The 20,589-nt window shown below is 40.4% G+C and overlaps 2 protein-coding genes across 3 annotated transcripts in view; both read right to left on the bottom strand.

The window, feature by feature from the left end:
• The window catches only part of ipo11 (importin 11), a 712,587-nt gene that overhangs the window by 130,020 nt on the left and 561,978 nt on the right, over positions 1 to 20,589 (bottom strand). The window contains exon 28 of one of the 2 annotated variants that reach the window (XM_038791005.1): positions 3,267 to 3,362. The exons of the other annotated variant lie outside the window; for it this stretch is intronic. Coding sequence (XP_038646933.1) covers positions 3,267 to 3,362 — 96 coding nt within the window. The remainder of the gene's footprint in view (positions 1 to 3,266; positions 3,363 to 20,589) is intronic. 2 annotated transcript variants of the gene reach the window in all.
• On the bottom strand, positions 6,431 to 16,347 carry LOC119962845 (leucine-rich repeat-containing protein 70-like). Its single transcript, XM_038791007.1, has 3 exons — positions 16,192 to 16,347; positions 10,246 to 12,542; positions 6,431 to 7,178 (listed from the first exon to the last, which is right to left on the bottom strand). Exons 1-2 carry the CDS (start codon positions 16,202 to 16,204, stop codon positions 10,690 to 10,692), a joined length of 1,866 nt encoding a protein of 621 aa, XP_038646935.1. The 5' UTR covers positions 16,205 to 16,347; the 3' UTR covers positions 6,431 to 7,178; positions 10,246 to 10,689.

Raw genomic sequence — 20,589 nt, 5'->3', positions numbered from 1 at the left:
GTCAGTCTATAAGGCAATCACAACTCGCGTCTGGCAGGTCCTCTGAGTGGATCCCAGTGGTTCCTCACCTTTGCAGCGTCTGCTAGAGTCTGCGTGGCTGACCGATCTGTCCTCGGCCACACCAGTCACCTCCAGGGCCCGCAGCACGAAGGAAGTGAGGATTCCTATGTCTGGCACCTCTCTGCCAGTCTGGGCTGTCTCCCACCTATTGCGAGAGAGCTTTTCCTCAAGAGACGCATATAGGGCATCATTAGCCACAAGCGTGGTTTAGTGGTGGGAGAGGGGGTGTGGAGTCGGGCTGGTGGGGAGGGGAGGGAAGAGGAGAGAGAGTGCTGGGGGTCACTTGGAAAGTTGGGGGTGGATGCTCCCTTGGAGTGGGAGGGGGGGGGCGTCGGTGTCTACTCACTCTTGCTGCTCGGTGTAGGTTGTTGACCTTTATTGGTCATACTGTTGGACTGTTGCTGCCACCTCATCCCAGGTAGCACTGGCAGCCTTGTGGCTCACCCATGGGACCTCCAGGAGAACATGACATCGTTCCCGGTCTCCACCGCACCCAGGAGCCTCCCCAGGTCAGCGTTCCTGAATCTTGGGGCTAGTCTCCTCGGCGCCATTATTGTGAGAGAGTTGGGGTTGGCTGAGCAAGTGCAGCTCGACATTGTTGGTGAGGTAGGACAGCACGGCGGCGCAGTGGATAACACTGCTGCCTCATGGCGCCGAGGTCCCACGTTCGATCCCGGCTCTGGGTCACTGTCCATGTGGAGTTTGCATATTCTCCCCGTGTTTGCGTTCTCCCCCATGCCCAAAGATGTGCAGGCTAGGTGGATTGGCCATGCTAAATTGCCCCTTAATTGGGTGTTCCAAATTTATAAAAAATAACTAAATTAATTAATAAATAAGACAATGTTGGTGGGGGGCTGATGAGCGCGGTCCCAGCGAATCAGCTGGAGAGACGTTATTTGCGGCGAGAAGCCCGTGAGGCCTGGTTAAGTTGACCAATTAATGTTGAATTGCAATGCCAGTTTCGTTGGGCCAAGCGCCGGGAAGCTTGCGGCAATACCCGCTTGCTACCACATTTAGAAATTTTTTCAGAGAATCACGCAATTGTAAAACAAGAAAAAAACCTCATCAAAGGTGTTCCGGTTCATTAGTAAGGTTGTGTCATATTCTCACTATTAACCAAAATATCAGGACATGAAATCAATTTAGTTGACTACAGGTTCATTCAATCAGTAATCTTACTCTCATCTATCTAACCAATCAAGTGACTGTAGACGGACAGTGGATAAAACAGGTGCACGTGTGAGAAATCCTCCAGGAATATGCTGGCTACCATAAATCCAGCATGAAACTTAGTTTTACCAAATACTATTGAGGTTTATACTTGCAGCACAATCTCACTCTGCCACTATAAATTGTGCACCTGCAGAACCCTGTAAAATGTATCCGTATAAGTGATTTATTTCCTGCTTTAATGTAACCTTAGCTACAGTATCTGCAACTGCTGGGACTCTTTAAATATACGTGTTGCAAAGTTGGAAGAGATCAAAGGAAATAATACATGTTGGAGGCCAACATTGCAGCAACAGTAAATGGCAAACAATTTCTGGGTATATTCAAAAACAGACTCAGTGTCAAATTGAATACATTTAATGTTTCCCTAAAATATGATCAGCATTAATTGACTTTCAATTGATCCTTCACATTCAATGGCATTACCATTGCCGAATCCTCCACTATCAACATCCGGGGGGGGGGGGGGGTTATCATTAATCAGAAACTGAACTGAACTAGCCATATAAATACTTTGGTTACAAGTGCAGGTCAGACCTGAGGAATCCTGCAGCAAGCAACTCACCTCCTGACTCTCTAAAGCCTGTCCACAATCTACAAGGCACAAGTCAGAAGTGTGATGGATCTGGATGGGTCCAACAACACTCAAGAAGTTTGACACCACCCAGGACAAAGTAGCTTGCTTGGTTCATTCCACATTCATTCCTTTCACCACCAAAGCACAGTGGCAGCCATGTGTATCATCTACAAGACGCACTGCAAGAACTCACCTAGGCTCCTTCGGCAGCATCCTCCAAACCCACGACCACTACCATCTAGAAAGACAAGGGCAGCAGATACATGGGAACACCACCACCTGGAAGTTCCTCTCCAAGTCAAACACCATCCTGACTTGGAAATATGTCGCCGTTCTTTCATTGTTTTTGGGTCAAATCCTGGAACTCCCTCCCTAATCATCAGTGTGATTACCTACACCACATGGACTGTGATGGTTCAAGAAGGCAGCTCACCAACACCTTCGCAAGAGCAATACGGTATGGGCAATAAATGCTGAGCTAGTCAGTGATGCCCACATCTCATGAAAGAATAATTTAAAAAAAAAACTAATTACGTTTATTAAATTAATTATACCAAATTACAGAAATGAGAGACTTCAATACATCAGTAAAGTTGCTTAATTAATTATTTCCATGAAATTTTCACTTTTTGATGGTGAAATTTGAAAGTAAACTTAGGCAAATTAGAAATGTTGTCATTTTGGAAAAGGAATTATGCTTTCTGATGTTCATCTAGACCTCATTGTCCAACTTCATTCTTTAACAACGTTCTGGCATCATCTCACACAAATTTATGTTGATCAAAATTAAAGCACAAACAACTCCCCAAACTAAAACTTCAAATATGACCACAATATTAATTTCTTCACTCACTGCGCAAAACTAGAAATGACATTTTAAAGAAAAAATCTTCAGGTTAAAATGAATGAATGAATAACATTTTGCAAAGTTCAATATAACATAATAGGATTTTGGCAAATACAGGATTTTATTACCAGAACTGTGAAATAGGCTTGTAGTTGAGTAAGAACCAAACTCATCTGGGGGATTATCAATCACTAGGCTGTGCCTTTTCAAACAAAACTTGACATACTTAATATTCCTTTGGGATAAGTGAGACCACAACAAATTGGCAGATTAAATCATCCCAGAAAACCAACCTATATATGAACCATAGTCTTATCATATGTTTTGTGGCTTGTCAATTAATGACCCAAAGCAATAAGGACATTGAAAGATATTTTTTCATACTTGAGGTTTATGCAAGTCCTCAAGTGCAGATTTGCAATATACCACCCAAGCATTAAACTGGTATTTTGGATTGGCCATTCATTCACATAATTTCCAATTAACGGAATGTAAAAAATAATCTGTTATAATTTGGAATTAATTAATCGTCACTGAGAACTGCCTACTTACTCTTTATAAGTTCCTGTGTCTGGATCCTCTGAAAGGACGTCATGCAATGCTTCCACACAAATGTTTATAATGCCGCAAAACTTATCTTGAATGACACTGCAAAAGAACAGGAAGTAGCTTAAATTGTGTGATCTTTACAAAGTTTGCAACAGGAAGTCTGCCCTGAAGTAAAACAAAAGGCATAGCTGGGCAAATACTCTGAATAATTTCCAAAACTTTAGAAAACACAACTTGAAATATATGTTTAATTTAAAATAATGATTAATAAATAGTGAAACGTATGTTTCAAATCTTTTTCCTATAAATTAACAGTTGAGAGTTAACTGCCATTTATTTAATTAACGAGAGCAATCAGTGGAGGAACCACCTCTTTTGGAATTTCTCTTAAATACACTGCTGGACAGTATTGCTGTACTATATACTAGAAGGGTATGAATGTTTATAATCAAACTTGACAGGTATAATCGCTTAACATTCATGTTCAGTGTTAAGCCTGTCACAAAAAGTAATCTTATACTGAATAATAGCAATGTAAAGTGCAAAGACAATTAGATAGATATCAGTATCTCCATATACATTAGCTGATATAAATTGTTTTTAAGCTTTGCCCACTGTGCAAGAGGTTATAGCAGAAAGTACAAGCATCTTGGTGCATTGACTTCTATCTAAATTACTTATAATTATTCGAGTAATGAGACATGAGGATTTGGATTAAAATTTAGACTCCAACTCCACTTATTATGGATTAAGCCAGCAAAAGGACTTGATGCAAATATAATGAGAAAAGCCTGGCAGCCCATTAAAAGACTGTCTGTTAATTTACTTTTACAAACAAAAAAACATGTAATTTCCTCCTTGCAGACACAAACAAAATTCAGCAAGATTGGCTGAAAACAAAATTTGACAGATCAACAATGTGGTCCAAATCCAGGCATCCTAACCACTCTCTCAAAACAAAGTCACAAAATCAATAACATCCCCTTTCTGCAGACCACCAGTTCATACACAGTCCCGAGGGTGGCATCACAGAAGTGAACCACATTGACAGGGCCATCAGACTGATGGAAATGATCGGGTATATCATAAATCTCTCACAACGCACATATTCACAACAATTCCCCTTGCAGTCTTTCCCTTCTGGATGTTGACATCAGGAGCCTTTGAAATATTTTTCAAATAACAATGTGCATGGAGCGAAAACAGAAATGCTGATGTTTTGTAGTGCTCGTAAATGAATTATTTTTGGGCAGCACGGTGGTGCAGTGGTAACACTGGTGCCTCACGGCGCCAAGGTTTCAGGTTCGATCCCGGCTCTGGGTCAGTGTCGTGTGGAGTTTTCACATTCTCCCCGTGTTTGCGTGGGTTTCGCCCGCACAACCCAAAAAGATGTGCAGGTTAGATGGAATAGCCACGCTAAATTGCCCCTTAATTGGAAAAAATGAATTGGGTACTATAAATTTATAAATAAAATTTAAAAATGCATTATTTTTAAAAGACACAAGTACATAGATATCAGCCAAACCTGGGCAGAAAATGGATTTGACATAAATCCAAAATTGATCAGTTTGAATTTCAGTCAAGGTTAACCCATTATGATGACAATATCCATAACTTAACACAAGTCACGACCAGCAGGAAACATAATTTTAAATAAGATCACTTCGGAGTACAAAGCTAATAAATGTATAAAATCTATTCACTAAAAGTGCACTATGCTTCATAAAACATACATAAACTTCAAAATGCAATTTTAAAAGTACTGAACAATACTTTTCAAAAATATCTACAAAATCTATGTGACAAACCTTGTTTGAAGTAAAATTATTATTTGAAGGTTTACCATAAAGTGCAATACCTTTTGGAAAACACTGAAGAAAACCAAAGTGATTGAATTGACTGATCTAATTTTAATTTATTAATCCAGAATATACAGATGTACTAAAAAGAACACATTACCAGATATAATGCCAGGAATCTAGGATTGTATTGGAATAGGAACATAGGAATTAGGAGCAAAAGTAGGCAATTCAGCCCTTCGACCTTATTCCACCATTCAATTAGATCATGGCTGATCTCTTCCTGGTCTCAAATCCACCTCCCTACCTGTTCCCCATATCCCTTTACCTTGTTTTTTTAATCAGAAATATATTTATCTCCTTCTTGTAACCACTTAGTGACTCAGATTCCATGGCACTATTGGACAGCAAATTCACCACCCTCTGTGACAAGTAGTCCCTCCTCATCTCAGTTTTAAATCTATTGCCTCTCAACCTATATCTGTGACTCTCATTCTAGATTGCTCTACAAGGGGGAACATTTCGTCTACGTTTACTTTATCAATCCCTTTTAGTATCTTATATACCTTGATCAGATCCCCTCTCATTCTTCTAAACTCCAGCCCAACTGTTTAATCTCTCTTCATTCATCAATCCTTTCATCCCCGGAATCAAGCTGATGAATCTTTTCTGTGTCTCCAATGCCACCACATCCTTCCTCAATTAGGAGACCAAAACTGGACACAATACTCCAGATGTGGTCTCACCAGCACCCTACAAAATTTCAACACTTCTCTACTTTTATACTCCAGTCCTTTTACAATAAACACTAACATTCCATTTGCCTTTTTTATTACATGCTGTATCTGCATACTGACTTTCTGTGATTCATGAACAAAGACACCCAGATCCCTCTGCCCAAACGCACTTTGAATCTGCTTTCCATTTTAGATAATAATTTGCCTTTCTGCTTTTTTGGCCAAAATGGATTATCTCACACTTATCTACATTTAACTCCATCTGCCAAACTTCAGCCCAATCTCCTAGCCTATGTATATCCATCTGTCAAATCTTTATCTCCTCTTCACTGCCTGCTTTCCCATCTATTTTGGAATCACCTGCAAATTTTGCTATGTTACACTCTGTCCCTGCTTGCAGATCATTATATAGAATGTGAACAATTGAGGTCGAAGGTCTGACCCCTGCAGCATCCCGCTAGTTACAGTTCGTCAACCAGAGAAAGACCCATTTTTCCTGGAATCATCTGGAAAAGTACATATTCTTTTCAATTTCATTTTATTTGCGTTAGATTGCATTAACACCTGAAGTTAAAAACCTTGTCTCATAAAATTTTATGTAAAATACTAAAAATGAAACAAAGACTAAATCTACATGTAGCCCTGAGGGCTAAGTGTAGTATTTATTGATCAAAAAAGTAGCATTGCAGCGATCATATCTTTACAAAGTTTGGAAAAGCTGACCATAAAGTAAAGGTGAGAACAATGCCTTTGATTAGTTTTTGTCTGTAGGGCAAGCACAATCAAAATGTAAGATAGCCACAATTTACATAATGCACTCTGCTTTAATTAATATTTATGACATAAATTGCTGGCATCAGCTGGTGTCTACTTTTCATAGGTCAGAAAGTAATGTCAGAATACAAAACAGATGAGAAGAAAACCTTCTTTATAATAGAAAAAATCATCATTCTGGGATCATTGATGCACTTCTTTAGAAGTTCTGCTTTAAACTTTTGATGCATTCGCCATGGACCGACAAACAACCATGATGGCATGTTTATAATGGCACCATCATAATTTGATGCGATTGTGTTATAAACAATTGGAACCTCAGATGTTCAGTGTCTCACCAGATGCAATATTCTACTGTTTTATTTATAACTTTTAAAAGTAAATTTTAAATTAAATCATGTATATCATTTTTTCATCCAGTAAAATCTCCAAAAGGCATACACTCTTTAGGTGCAGCTCTTCCTATCACTTAAATTTCAAACTAAAACATGGCATTGATGCAGGAGCATAATTGCAAGTACATCTTTAATATGAACAAGAACTCAAGAAATCCACACATAACTTTTGCTCACAGGGTATTTATTGCTTAACTACGAAAGCTTAAACTTCGGAGTTGGGGGGAAGGGAAAGTGAAAGCGACAGGGAGCATGGAGCTAAATGGCAAGATACGCAGGAGGATAACATGTAGGCAGGTGGATTTAAGCTTGATGCAGACTAGGAATTCAACAAAAAGGAAGGATAACTTTGGACATCTTAGGACTTCCAATATCTGTAATGATAAGAAAGTTAGCATTAAGGTACTTTACCTGAATGCTCGTAGCATTTGTAACAAAGTAGACGAACTAATGGCACAGATCATCGTGAATGATTATGATGTGGTTGGCATCACAGAGACATGGCTGCAGGGGGTTCAGGACTGGCAGTTAAACATCCAAGGATGTACAACCTATCGAAAAGACAGGGAGGTGGGCCGAGGGGGTGGGGTTGCCTTGTTAGTTAAGAACAAAATTAAATCTATGGCACTAAACGACATAGGGTCGGATGATGTGGAGTCTGTGTGGGTAGAATTGAGGAACCACAAAGGCAAAAAAACCATAATGGGAGTTATGTACAGATCTCCTAACAGTGGTCAGGACCAGGGGCGCAACATGTACCGGGAAATAGAAAAGGCATGTCAGAAAGGCACGGTCACGGTGATCATGGGGGACTTCAATATGCAGGTGGATTGGGTAAATAACGTAGCCAGTGGATCCAAAGAAAAGGAATTCATGGAATGCTTACAAGATGGCTTTTTGGAACAGCTCGTCATGGAGCCCACAAGAGAGCAGGCTATTCTGGACCTAGTGCTCTGTAATGAACCAGACTTTATAAAAGATCTTAAAGTAAGGGAACACTTAGGAAGCAGCGATCATAATATGGTTGAGTTCAGTCTGCAGTTTGAAAGAGAGAAGGCAAAATCGGATGTAATGGTGTTACAGTTAAATAAAGGTAATTACGAGGGCATGAGAGAGGAACTGGCGAAAATCGACTGGAAGCAGACCCTAGTGGGGAAGACAGCAGAGCAAAAATGGCAGGAGTTTGTATGCATAATTGAGGACACTGTACAGAGGTTCATCCCCAAGAAAAGAAAGATTATCCGGGGAGGGATTAGACAGCCATGGCTGACAAAGGAGGTCAGGAAATGTATCAAAGAAAAAGAGAGATCCTATAAAGTGGGCAAAAGCACTGGGAAATCAGAAGATTGGGAAGGCTACAAAAACAAACAGAGGTTAACAAAGAGACAAATAAGGAAGGAGAGGATCAAATATGAAGGCAGGCTAGCCAGTAATATAAGAAATTATAGTAAAATTGTCTTTCAATACATAAGAAACAAACGACAGGCCAAAGTAGACATTGGGCCAATTCAAACTGATTCCGGAAGGCTAGTGATGGGAGACGAGGAAATGGCTGGAGAACTTAATAAGTACTTTGCGTCTGTCTTCACAGTGGAAGACATGAGTAATATCCCAAAAATTATAGAGGGTCAGGGGGCTGAGTTGAGTATGGTTGCCATTACAAAAGAGATGGTGCTAAAAAAGCTAAAAGGTCTTAAAATTGACAAATCTCCTGGCCCCGATGGGCTACACTAGAATTCTGAGAGAGGTGGCTGAAGAAATAGCGGAAGCGTTGGTTGAGATCTTTCAAAAATCACTGGAGTCAGGGAAAGTCCCGGACGATTGGAAGATCGCTGTTGTAACCCCCTTGTTCAAGAAAGGATCAAGACAAAAGATGGAAAATTATAGGCCAATTCGCCTAACCTCGGTTGTTGGTAAAATTCTAGAATCGATCGTTAAGGATGAGATTTCTAAATTCTTGGAAGAGCAGGGTCGGATTAGAACAAGTCAACATGGATTTAGTAAGGGGAGGTCGTGCCTGACGAACCTGTTAGAATTCTTTGAGGAGGTGACAAGTAGGTTAGACCAGGGAAACCCAGTGGATGTGGTCTATCTGGATTTCCAAAAGGCCTTTGATAAGGTGCCACACAGGAGGCTGCTGAGTAAGGTGAGGGCCCATGGTGTTCGAGGTGAGCTACTGGCATGGGTTGAGGATTGGCTGTCTGACAGAAGGCAGAGAGTTGGGATAAAAGGTTCTTTTTCGGAATGGCAGCCGGTGACCAGCGGTGTCCCACAGGGTTCAGTGTTGGGGCCACAGCTGTTCACCATATATATTAATGATCTGGATGAAGGGACTGGGGGCATTCTAGCGAAGTTTGCCGATGATATGAAGTTAGGCGGTCAGGCAGGTAGTGCTGAGGAAGTGGGGAGGTTGCAGAAGGATCTAGACAGTTTGGGAGAGTGGTGCAGGAAATGGCTGATGCAATTCAACGTGAGAAAATGTGAGGTCTTGCACTTTGGAAAAAAGAATCCAAGCATAGACTACTTTCTAAACGGTGAGAAAATTCATAATGCCAAAGTACAAAGGGATCTGGGAGTGCTAGTCGAGGATTCCCTAAAGGTAAACATGCAGGTTGAATCTGTGATTAAGAAAGCGAATGCAATGTTGTCATTTATCTCAAGAGGGTTGGAATATAAAAGCAGCAATGTGCTACTGAGCCTTTATAAGGCTCTGGTTAGGCCCCATTTGGAGTACTGTGTCCAGTTTTGGGCCCCACATCTCAGGAAGGACATACTGGCACTGGAGCGTGTCCAGCGGAGATTCACACGGATGATCCCTGGAATGGCGGGTCTAACATGATGAACGGCTGAGGATCCTGAGATTGTATTCATTGGAGTTTAGAAGGTTAAGGGGAGATCTAATAGAAACTTACAAGATAATACATGGCTTAGAAAGGGTGGACGCAAAGAAACTGTTTCCGTTAGGCGAGGAGACGAGGACCTGTGGGCACAGCCTTAGAATTAGAGGGGGTAAATTCAGAACAGAAATGCGGAGACATTTCTTCAGCCAGAGAGTGGTGGGCCTGTGGAATTCATTGCCGCGGAGTGCAGTGGAGGCCGGGACGCTAAATGGCTTCAAGACAGAGATAGATAAATTCTTGATGTCGCGAGGAATTAAGGGCTACGGGGAGAATGCTGGTAGGTGGAGTTGAAATTCCCATCAGCCATGATTGAATGGCGGAGTGGACTCGATGGGCCGAATGGCCTTACTTCCACTCCTATGTCTTATGGTCTTAACTGCCATTCTTTATAATAAAATTAACTATTTCGCTAATCCACTGGGAAGCCAACTGCTGAATACTTTGAATGCACTAAATTAATAAATACATACCACCTAAACTTTATTGCAGCTGTTGAAGTTAACCATATGCTGCAATTGTAAAAAAAAAGGTTAATTTTCATAACTTCCTGAATTGTTGGTGCTGCAGATTCGGGCTACACATAATGCAACAAACAGGAAGACACCATGCTGAAAAATATACCAGTTCAAACATTGTGATTTTTGGTACATGTGGATAAAATTCATCAAATAGTAAAAATGTTGTTCTGCTAGAGTTGCTTGCAAGAAGGGTAATTTAATGAAACACACACACATATTCAAACACACCTAACTGCTCATAAATAGCTATTGTTGTTGTTAAATGTTAAACTTCTGTTCAGTGTACATCAGATATAAACACAATCATAAAACAGAGTGTTCAAAAAGAATAACTTGTGCCTGATTAGGAGGCTGTGATATCTTCAGGAGACTGCTCTGGTCCACTTCTAGATTCGCTATAGGTTCTGGAGGAATAACCTGCACAGGGTCTGTCACATAATACCGTGCATATGGACACACACTGTAATATTCTAGAACCTGGTCTCCTTCAGATTCAGCAACCTGGAGTTTCTGACGCAGCTGATGAATTTTATATATCAGGATTAAAATTGCTGCACACGCCAAGATAAAAAAGGCCAAGAGTATATCAAAGGCTTGGTTCAGCTTTACTAAATTCTGTTCACAGGTTAATAAAGGCTTGATCGACGTTGATGCCCTATCTGAACCTGTAAATCTGGTTACATTTACAGGTGCATATTCAATTGGTAGCTGCCCTGGGAGCATACTTGTTAACGGCCCAATGTCTTCTTTTGCTACAAAAACTGAATCTTTGAAGTCTTGCACCGTTACAGAATTGTTCTGCAGCTTGAAATAAACATTTGGGTTATTTGTTTTCATTGAAGTCAATACTATACTGGTCGTTGGGGATCCCGTTTCAGTATCTAATCCCAAAGGTGCCAAAGTCAAGTTGCATTGGTTGACCTCATTTACACGGGTATAGCGCAAGGGCTTACCACGCAGCCTGGCTGGACTGTGGCAACGAATGTTTAATCGAAGTGAGGATGACAACAGCCATCTACGCAAATGTAACAATTTACAGTTGCACTCCCAAGGATTGTTATTTATTAGTAAATGATTGAGAGAAACCAGTGACCTCAAGACCTCAGGATGTAGAATTGTAAGATGATTATTGGCCAAGTGTAGAACTTTTAAAGTTGTTGCCATTCCTTCAAAAGCATCTGATTCAATAAAGGATATGTTGTTCTGGTCAAGTCGTAAATAACCTAGGCGCAATATTTTAAAAACATCAGAATTAACATGAATTAGGCTATTGTTATTTAGAGCTAAATGTATTAAGCTCTTCAGTGCAGAAAAGCCACCTTTTGCAATGGTTTTTATTTTGGCATCATTGAGATAAAGACATCTGAGACTTTCTAGTCCATTGAATGAATAAGGATGGATCAGCTTAATTGGATTATTGGATAAGATGAGCCTTTTGAGGATCTTAAGTTGAACAAAACTATTTGATGGAATCCACGTCAAGCAGTTGCCCTGCAGATTGAGAATCTCTAGTTGCGTGAGCTGCCAGAAGGAGGAATTCGATATCTGTGAAATTCTATTGTTAGCCAGATGTAGTGTATGAAGACTCATCAATCCCACGAACATTCCACCACTGAGCATGCGAAGGGAGTTTCCTTCAAGCTGTAAGTATTGAAGGGTAGTCAAATCAGAAAACAATCCTACTGGAATATAAAGAATTTGATTATGTTGTAGATGTAGATATCGAAGTTTTGAAAGGCCTCTAAAGATTCCCGGACTGAAGTACTGTATCTGGTTATTATTCACTTGCAGATAGTACAAATTGATGAGGCTTATAAAAGCTTGAGGATGTATATTGATGAGATCATTCCTATCAAGGAAAAGTGTTGACAGTCTGCTAAATCCTGCTAAATCTTTAGATGTTATATTAGAAATATTATTCCTGCTAAGGTAGATCAGAGAAGCGGTCTTTGAGAAATTCTGAGGAACCGATGTTAAACCTAAATTGCAACATTGAACCAGAGTCCTTGAACAACGCTGACAAGCAGAAGGACAAACCAGTGAAAGGCCTCGAGGTATCAGAAGAAGAATGTAAACCAGCAGCTTGACAGCGGTTGGGTAGCATTTGTTGCTGTTGTAAAATCCACACATTGTCTTTCGTTCTTGTTCTTTATAGCCTATTGTTTCATCAATGTAAAAAGATAGCATGTTACCAGAGGCTGACCTAGTTCTGTTTTCTTTTAACTTCTACCTTATGACCAAACTACAAAACTATTCTTTTATCTGCACTTTACATTTGAGAGAGACTTTATACTTAATATTTTAACTTTAAAAATTATTTTGTCCCTTTTTGGAATGAAGTAAATGATACCCACAATTCCCAGTTGAATTAATGTTCATACCACTCTTTAACACGCCACAAGAATGTGCAAGAACTCTTCTCATTAGATCTCTGGATCACATAAGTCAAAATGCATATTCGCAGTAATGCTGACACCAACCTATCTAACTCGTCAATAAATTTTGTTTTCACTCTCATACTGGTGTCAACTTATCCTTCTATGGGTACTGGACTCGCCCAGCCAAACGGAAAAAAAGAAGTCCATCTATTTATAGAATATCTCTCACAGCTGCAAGGTCTCAAAGTACTCCCCAGCCAGTGAAATGCTACTTTGAAGTCTAGTCACTGTCATAACGTACACGACAGCCAATTCGCACGCTGCAAGCTTCCACAAGCAGCAATGTGATATTGGTTGAGATATAAATATTGTCAGGGTACTGGAGCCCCCCAAAACAAACAGAAAGCCTAGGCTGGGGAGTTATCAAACTTACTCCAAAGAATCATACAACATGGAAGGAAGCCAACCACCCCATCGTATCTTTTCAATCCATTAGAACAGAGACCACGCTTCAAAAATAATTTTTCACTGTGGCTTGGAACATCTTGAGATTATAGCAGGTGCTATATCAATGAAAATCTTTCCTTATGTTTTTCGAAACAGCCATCCAATTAGTCTCTTTTCCCTGCAGTCCTGCAAATTACTCTTTTTCAAATTTATATTCATTTCCCCTTTGAAACTGCTTTCACCGCCTTTTCAGGAGGGGCATTGCAGATCATAATCACGCCTTGCATAAAAACACTTCTATCTCCCCTGTGGTTATTTTGCCATTGTGTCCTTTGGCTACAGACCCTCCTGCCACTGGACAGGGTTTCTGCTCCAGTACTTATCTGATATCCACACAAGCACACTTGCAGCAAGAGGTCAATAGATAGAAATGGGGAGTAGAGACCCTGGGCAATTTTATTTTCCCTAATCTTCGAATGCTGAGGCCAGTTAGCTATCCTACTTAAAATTGGCAAAGTACACACAGATTAAAGTAACTGTTATGGAACACTTCTTGGTTTGTATGGTTCAACAACTAGTTTTGAAATAATGGAGACCGATAATTGCTTTGGATCTTTTTTTGGATCTCTTTTGAGAAACTTGTGCAAGGATTTTCCAAAAACTACGAAGAGTAATGTTAGCATACTAAAAGAAAAATACTGAGCTCTGAAGAGTCATACAGGCATGAAACATTTCTCTTTCCACAGATGTTGCCAGACCTGCTGAGTTTTTTCAGCGTTTTCTCTTTTTATTAAGGTTAGAATAGTGATATGAATGATCAAGCAAGTATAAATTCAAGGTGCTACCAATGGATTTTATTGGTATCTTTCCTTTGATATACTGAAAAAGAGATTAGCTCAAATCCTCTGGTATCTGGATTGTCAGAGAGTGGAACTAAGTCGGGAGATGCATGTCAGGATCCTGCAGAACTCTTTGTTATTGCCCAGGAAGGTGAAACTTTTGATAGAGTGATTTTCATTGCCTAGGACCCTCTGTGAATGTCTCCCGACACTTGAGCTCAGTGTCAGAGACTAGGCTCAGATACATAAGACTTAGCTGGATGCTAACACTGGTAATATCATGCTGGTTAATACCTGGTCTAACCACCCCAATCACTATCCTCTGACCTGACTGCACCCCTGAACTCGGCCTGACCTCCCCCACTCAACCACATGGCCCCAACCATCTCCCCCCTTGATTACCCTGCCGATCTGACTACCATCCCAACTCAACCCAACTAACACTCCACCTCCCACGCCAATAATTTACTTAATGTCTTGGGACCGTTGAAATTTACGGGGATATGCAAGCCACAGTCATGAAAAAGGGGCAAGTCTTGAGCGTTTTTTCTTGCACTCGATGGTCTTCTCCAGAGGTGTTTGCATGTTTGCACTGAACTGACCTACTGATGCTTCAGCCGGGATCAGAAGCCCCAGCTGAAGTATTGCAAAAGGGTCAGGTTGCAGAAATCTTTGTGGGCAGCATCAATATGCATAGCCTTGTTCCTAGCAATAAACAATATCACCCTCATACACTTTACATTTATGTTCACTGAAAATATTTTGAGCATTTACGATCTGAACTAGTCTAAAGATGATTACTAATCTTTCCTTCTGTTCTTGAGGAAGTAACTGGTAAATACATCTTAGCAACAAAAAAGGTGAAAATTTGAGAAAGGGTCTATAACCAAAACATTAACCTGACTTTTTATTTGATGGCTCTGCTGTGTAATTACTCTGATAAAAGATCTTGTAGATTTAATGATTAAATGCGATGTTAAATATATATTCAATATATTATTGTATTAAATATTATTATTATATCTTCAAAATATGATTTTAAAATGGCAAAATAACAATGCAACATGGCATCTATATTGCCAACTGTGTTGATTCCACCATAAATACTTTAATATAATTTGTTCCTGACAAATACTGAATCAATACTCAATAAATCAGAAAATAATAACATTCAAATATGGCTCTGAGAACATAAGTTTGCAATTCAATTATTAGCCAGATTTGAAAGCTATAGATTTTGAGTGAAGCTCTAAGCAGCCATTGTAAGCAAGATTTATTTTGATCTGTAATGACAATTTGTGCTAGCTTTTCAGGAGGCAGCGAATATTGGATCTTATTGTTGAGCAAAGTTATACTTTACGAGCAGCTCAATGCGCAAACTTATCTTAATTATTTAATATTTTTGCATTGATTTCAGAACAGGATTCCAATTTGGTTATGTTTTCTAAGGTGAAGTCATTCTACGAATCTATATATTGAAATAATTGTATAATTTCAATACTCAGCATTACAGAGTTAGACAATCATTTTGCAAATACCTTCAATACAACAGGGTGTATTTTAAAGCAATGAATGCTCAAAAAAAAACCTCTTCTCATACATAAGAATCCATTCTGCGGCACTTATGTGCTATAGTAAACGTATAGTGACATTTTATAAATGTTACTTTGCAGCCGCAGTCCATGTAAGAATTCTATTTCTCCTATTTAAATCTAATCCCCAATTCCTCCTCTTGCTAATGTTTTCTAAGCATTATTTTCCCCATATCACTTGACGGCACTAATTTCTTGCAGGAGCATGGTAGCTAACATCTACCGACATAAATCTCTCAATAGAGACCAAGAGCAAAAATGGTGGTCAGATTTCCTTTCTCTAAGCTAAGGGCACAGAATCAGCTGTCCAGACCTATTTCAGCCCTCAGTTTTTAACTGCCTATTTAAAGATGGTTAACTGTTAAATTCAATATTAAATATGCCGCTAGGACGGTACTTTATCACCGTGCTACCTTACACATGCTTTGTGTAAGCAGTGTTTTATTGTGGGAAAAACTCTGCACATCACCATGATTCTACTAATACAGTTAAGCCACGAATTTCAATACGCTTAAAAAATACAGAGACCTTAAAAACACACATTCTCACCTGAATGAATCATATAATGCTGCTTTAAATATAAATGCTCCGTTATCACAAGATTTCTAGGAAATGAGCACGGATCTGTTTTAAAAGATGGATTTTGGTTAATGAACAAAGGATTTCACTTGCAGGAGGGGAATGGAAAAGGTCAACTTCAGGAATTGTACACATCCCTTTGGTGTGTATCCAAAGCCAGGAAGGAACTGACTATTCTTACTGTTTCTCTACAGTGATTGGACATAAAGCATATTTCCATGAAAACAGGAAATGGTGCAACAGGACAAAACCTGATTGTTCACTGAGGATTGCTTCTGGCAAGGCAATTTGAGCTGCTTTTCACCTTTAAAATGCCCAGCCTGTTTAAGAATTAATTTTAGTTGATTAGAATTAAATTGTGCCTGATAATTACCAGCTAAGTTACCCAGAACTCAATCGCCTGCATCTCCTAACAAAACTTACTTCGAGGTCTGTGCCAAGCGCCCTTGCTTCGCCACACAAAAAACTCTCCACCGATTTAATAAACTTTAATAAAAATGTCAATGCCCCTAAAATTATACAGGTGATTTTAGAATGCTTTTACATTACTGCATCATATTGAAATTAATATTCAGAAATTTATTACATATTACAAATATTCTAAGCAAAAGACTGTCCAAAATCAGAATTTAGCCAATTGTAAATAAGTTGCGCATTGTAACATCGCGAACTCTTGAGGTCAGGACAGGAGTAAAACAAGGTTGCATCATCTCTCCAACTCTTTTTTCAATCTTTCTCATCGCCATGCTTCATCTGACTAGAGACAAGCTCCTGCTGGCATCCAACCAACTTATTTATCAAATTGATGGTAAATTCTTTAATCTCAGATGACTTCAATCAAAAATTAAGATCATCCTGGCCTCAGTCAGTGAGCTCCAATATGCCAATGATGCTAAATGGATTTCTCGAGCATCATAGACATATTTTCTGAAGCAACAAGAAAAAAGCACTAAAGAGTGTAGCCACTGTAGCCACCTAAAATGGACACTGAACTAAACAAAATGGAGAATCGCTAAGACTGCAGGGAAAAAGCAGTTTAGCCAAGGCAGCAGCCTGCAAACACTCATTAGCATTTTGCAAGCAGCAAAACTAGTTTCTGGCCAGGTGGAAGATCTCAAACCAAAGGTGATAATGGCAGAACGCTTTACATACTAATGAGGCAGTCCAGATCTAGGCACACACAATGGCAACATTTGGGTTTGAATAAGATACTTTGAGTGGGTGTCCAGACAGAGCGGCACCAGAAGTATCCACTATAGAAACCGCTCCCGCCATCAAGAGAGACCCTCACATTGGAGGAATTCAAAAGATATCGATTGGGAGCGATCCAATCGATACCTGAAGGTAAAGCCCGCCCAGGAAAAGGCAAGGACATTGGGGACCCCTATAAAAGATAGACCCCCACCCATGGTCCTGTCTGTTGTTTCGTGCTCCGGCTTTGACCAAGAACTTCGAATTGTATCCTGACTCCAGCCGTTGAGCACCAGCCGCCGAACCGTAAGTGCCAATACGACGCTCGCTACGCGAACCAGGCCCTCTAGACCCCCAGTGACCAGCACGCTTTCTGAAGGTTGCAGACCAAGACCGGAACGAAGGCCTCGCTCCCTGACCTTGCCTGTTCCTGTTTAGTTAAGTATTCTGATTGCTTAGTTTAGTCATAGCTTAGTCCCTTAGCGTGTGCATGCGTATTTATTATAATTGTGTAATAAATATTGATCGTTTGGAACTTACTAATCGGTGTATCGTTTTATTACTTTGAACCTGACCTTGGAATATTTGTGAGGTGTCTATACGGCATCTGGCGACTCCTGAGCTGAAAATACATACATAGAGCCTAGTAGTGTTAAGCACACGGCCTTTAAACGGAGGCGTGTTAATACACTCCAATAAACGCGTTTTACACCCATAGCAAAACGTGCAACAAGAGTCAACATGCAGCAGAACAAAATCCTCCATCAGCTAGCTCCAAGTGCACATGCCCAGCCCCATTAATTAGGAATCATGATGAGTGCCTGGAAACTGTCAACATTACAATATCTTGAAACCAATGTCCTAGGGGCGTTAGGAATAGGTTAATCGACCTTCCAATTAAATACTAATTTGATGTCAATTATCCAACAGAAGTCAAAGGGGTTTACATGTGGCATTATTTGTTGATGGAGATGTGTGTGAGAAGTTGGAATCAAAGAAATAAAGGTGTTATGTGGAACTCCTGTCCTTTACTCTACAGCAACCTCGAAGCTTCAACAAGGGGGAGTGTTTGCTACTGCTGTTGGGGAGGGTTTAAACTAATGTGGCAGGGGATGGGAACCGATGCAGGAAGTCGGAAGAAATAAAGTGGGGAGAGAAACAAAAGGCAGTAAGGGGAAAAGTGAAAGGCAGAGAAACCGAAGTCAAAAATCAAAAAGGGTCACAATACAGAGTACAGAGACTGTGGTAACTCAGTGAATGGGTCCAGTAAGGCGAAGATAAATAAAACACAGGGAGAGTGCACAAAACATGGCCAGACAGATGGTCTGAGAAAGCAGGGCAGAGAGCAAGGGAAATCTAGATTAAACTGCATTTATTTCAATGCGAGAGGCCTGACGGGCAAGGCGGGTAAGGCAGATGAACGCAGGGCATGGATGGGTACATTGGACTGAGATATTATAGCTATTACTGAAACACGGCTAATGGAGGGGCAGGACTGGCAGCTCAATGTTCCAGGGTACAGATGCTGTAGGAAAGATAGAACAGGAGGTAAGAGAGGAGGGGGAGTTGCATTTTTGATTAGGGAGAATACCATGGCAGTACCGTGAGGGGATTTATCCGAGGGTTCGCGCACTGAGTCTATATGGATAGAACTGAAAAATAAGAAGGGAGAGATCACTTTGATAGGATTGTACTACAGGCCCCCAAATAGTCAGTGAGAAACTGAGGAGCAAATATGTAAGGAGATTACAGATGGCTGCAAGAAAAATGGCGTTGTAATAGTTGGGGACTTTAACTTTCCCAACACTGACTGGGGCAGCCATAGCATTAGGGGCTTTGATGAAGAGAAATTTGTTGAGTATATTCAGGAGGAATTTTTCATTCAGTATGTGGATGGCCTGACTAGAGAGGGGGCAAAACATGACCTCCTCTTTGGAAATAAGGGCAGGTGGCGGGTGTTAGTGAGGGATCACTTTGGGACCAGTGACCATAATTCCATTAGTTTTACGACAGCTTTGGAGAATGATAGGTCTGGCCCAAAAGTTAAAATTCTAAACTGGGGCAAGGCCAATTTTGATGATATTAGACAGGAACTTTCAAAAGTTGATTGGGGGAATCTATTGGCAGGCAATGGGACGGCTGGTAAGTGGGAGGCATTCAAAAGTGTGTTAACCAGGGTTCTGAAAAAGCACATTCCTTTAGAGTGAAGGGCAAGGTTGGTAGAAGTAGGGGACCTTGGATGACTTGGGATATTGAGACCCTGGTCAAAAAGAAGGAGGAGGCCATGAGATGCATCAGCAGCTGGGTTCAAGTGGATCCCTTGAGGAGTAGAGGTTGTTGGAGTAGAATTAAGAGAGCAATCAGGAGGGCAAAAAGGGGACATGAGATTGCTTTGGCAGATAAAGCAAAAGAGAATCCAAAGAGCTTCTACAAAAACAAAGGAAAAAGAATAATGAGGAAGAGAGTAGGGCCTCTTAAGGATCTACAAGGTCATCTATGTGCAGATCCACAAGAGATGGGTGAGATCCTAAATGAATATTTCTCATTGGTATTTACTGTTGAGAAAGGCATGGTTAGGGAACTTGGGGAAACATTGGTGATGTCAGAATATTGATTACAGGAGTTGGGACATCTTGTTGATGTTGTACAAGGCATTAGTAAGACCATACTTGGAATACTGTGTACAGTTCTGGTCACCCTATTATACAAAGGATATTATTAAACTAGAAAGAGTGCCGAAAAAAATTACTAGGATGCTACCGGGACCTGGTGATTTGAGTTATAAGGAGGGGCTGGATAGACTGGGATATTTTTCCCTGGAGCGTAGGAGACTTAGGGGTGATCATATAGAGGTCTATAAAATAATGAGGGGCATAGATTTTTTTTTTTTAATTTACAGTACCTAATTCATTTTTTCCAATTAAGGGACAATTTAGTGTGGCCAATCCACCTACCCTGCACATCTTTGGGTTGTGGGGACAAAACCCACGCAAACACGGGAAGAATGTGCAAACTCCACATGGACAGTGACCCAGAGCCGGGATTGAACCTGGGACCTCGGCGCCGTGAGGCAGCAATGCTAATCACTATGCCATTGTGCTGCCCATGAGGGGCATAGATAAGATAGATGAAGGCAATGCAGTTGACGTTGTCTACATGGACTTTAGCAAGGCCTTT

Source organism: Scyliorhinus canicula, chromosome 3, assembly GCF_902713615.1.
Source record: "Scyliorhinus canicula chromosome 3, sScyCan1.1, whole genome shotgun sequence".
Taxonomy (NCBI): domain Eukaryota; kingdom Metazoa; phylum Chordata; class Chondrichthyes; order Carcharhiniformes; family Scyliorhinidae; genus Scyliorhinus; species Scyliorhinus canicula.
This window is presented reverse-complemented; position numbering and strand designations above follow the sequence as displayed.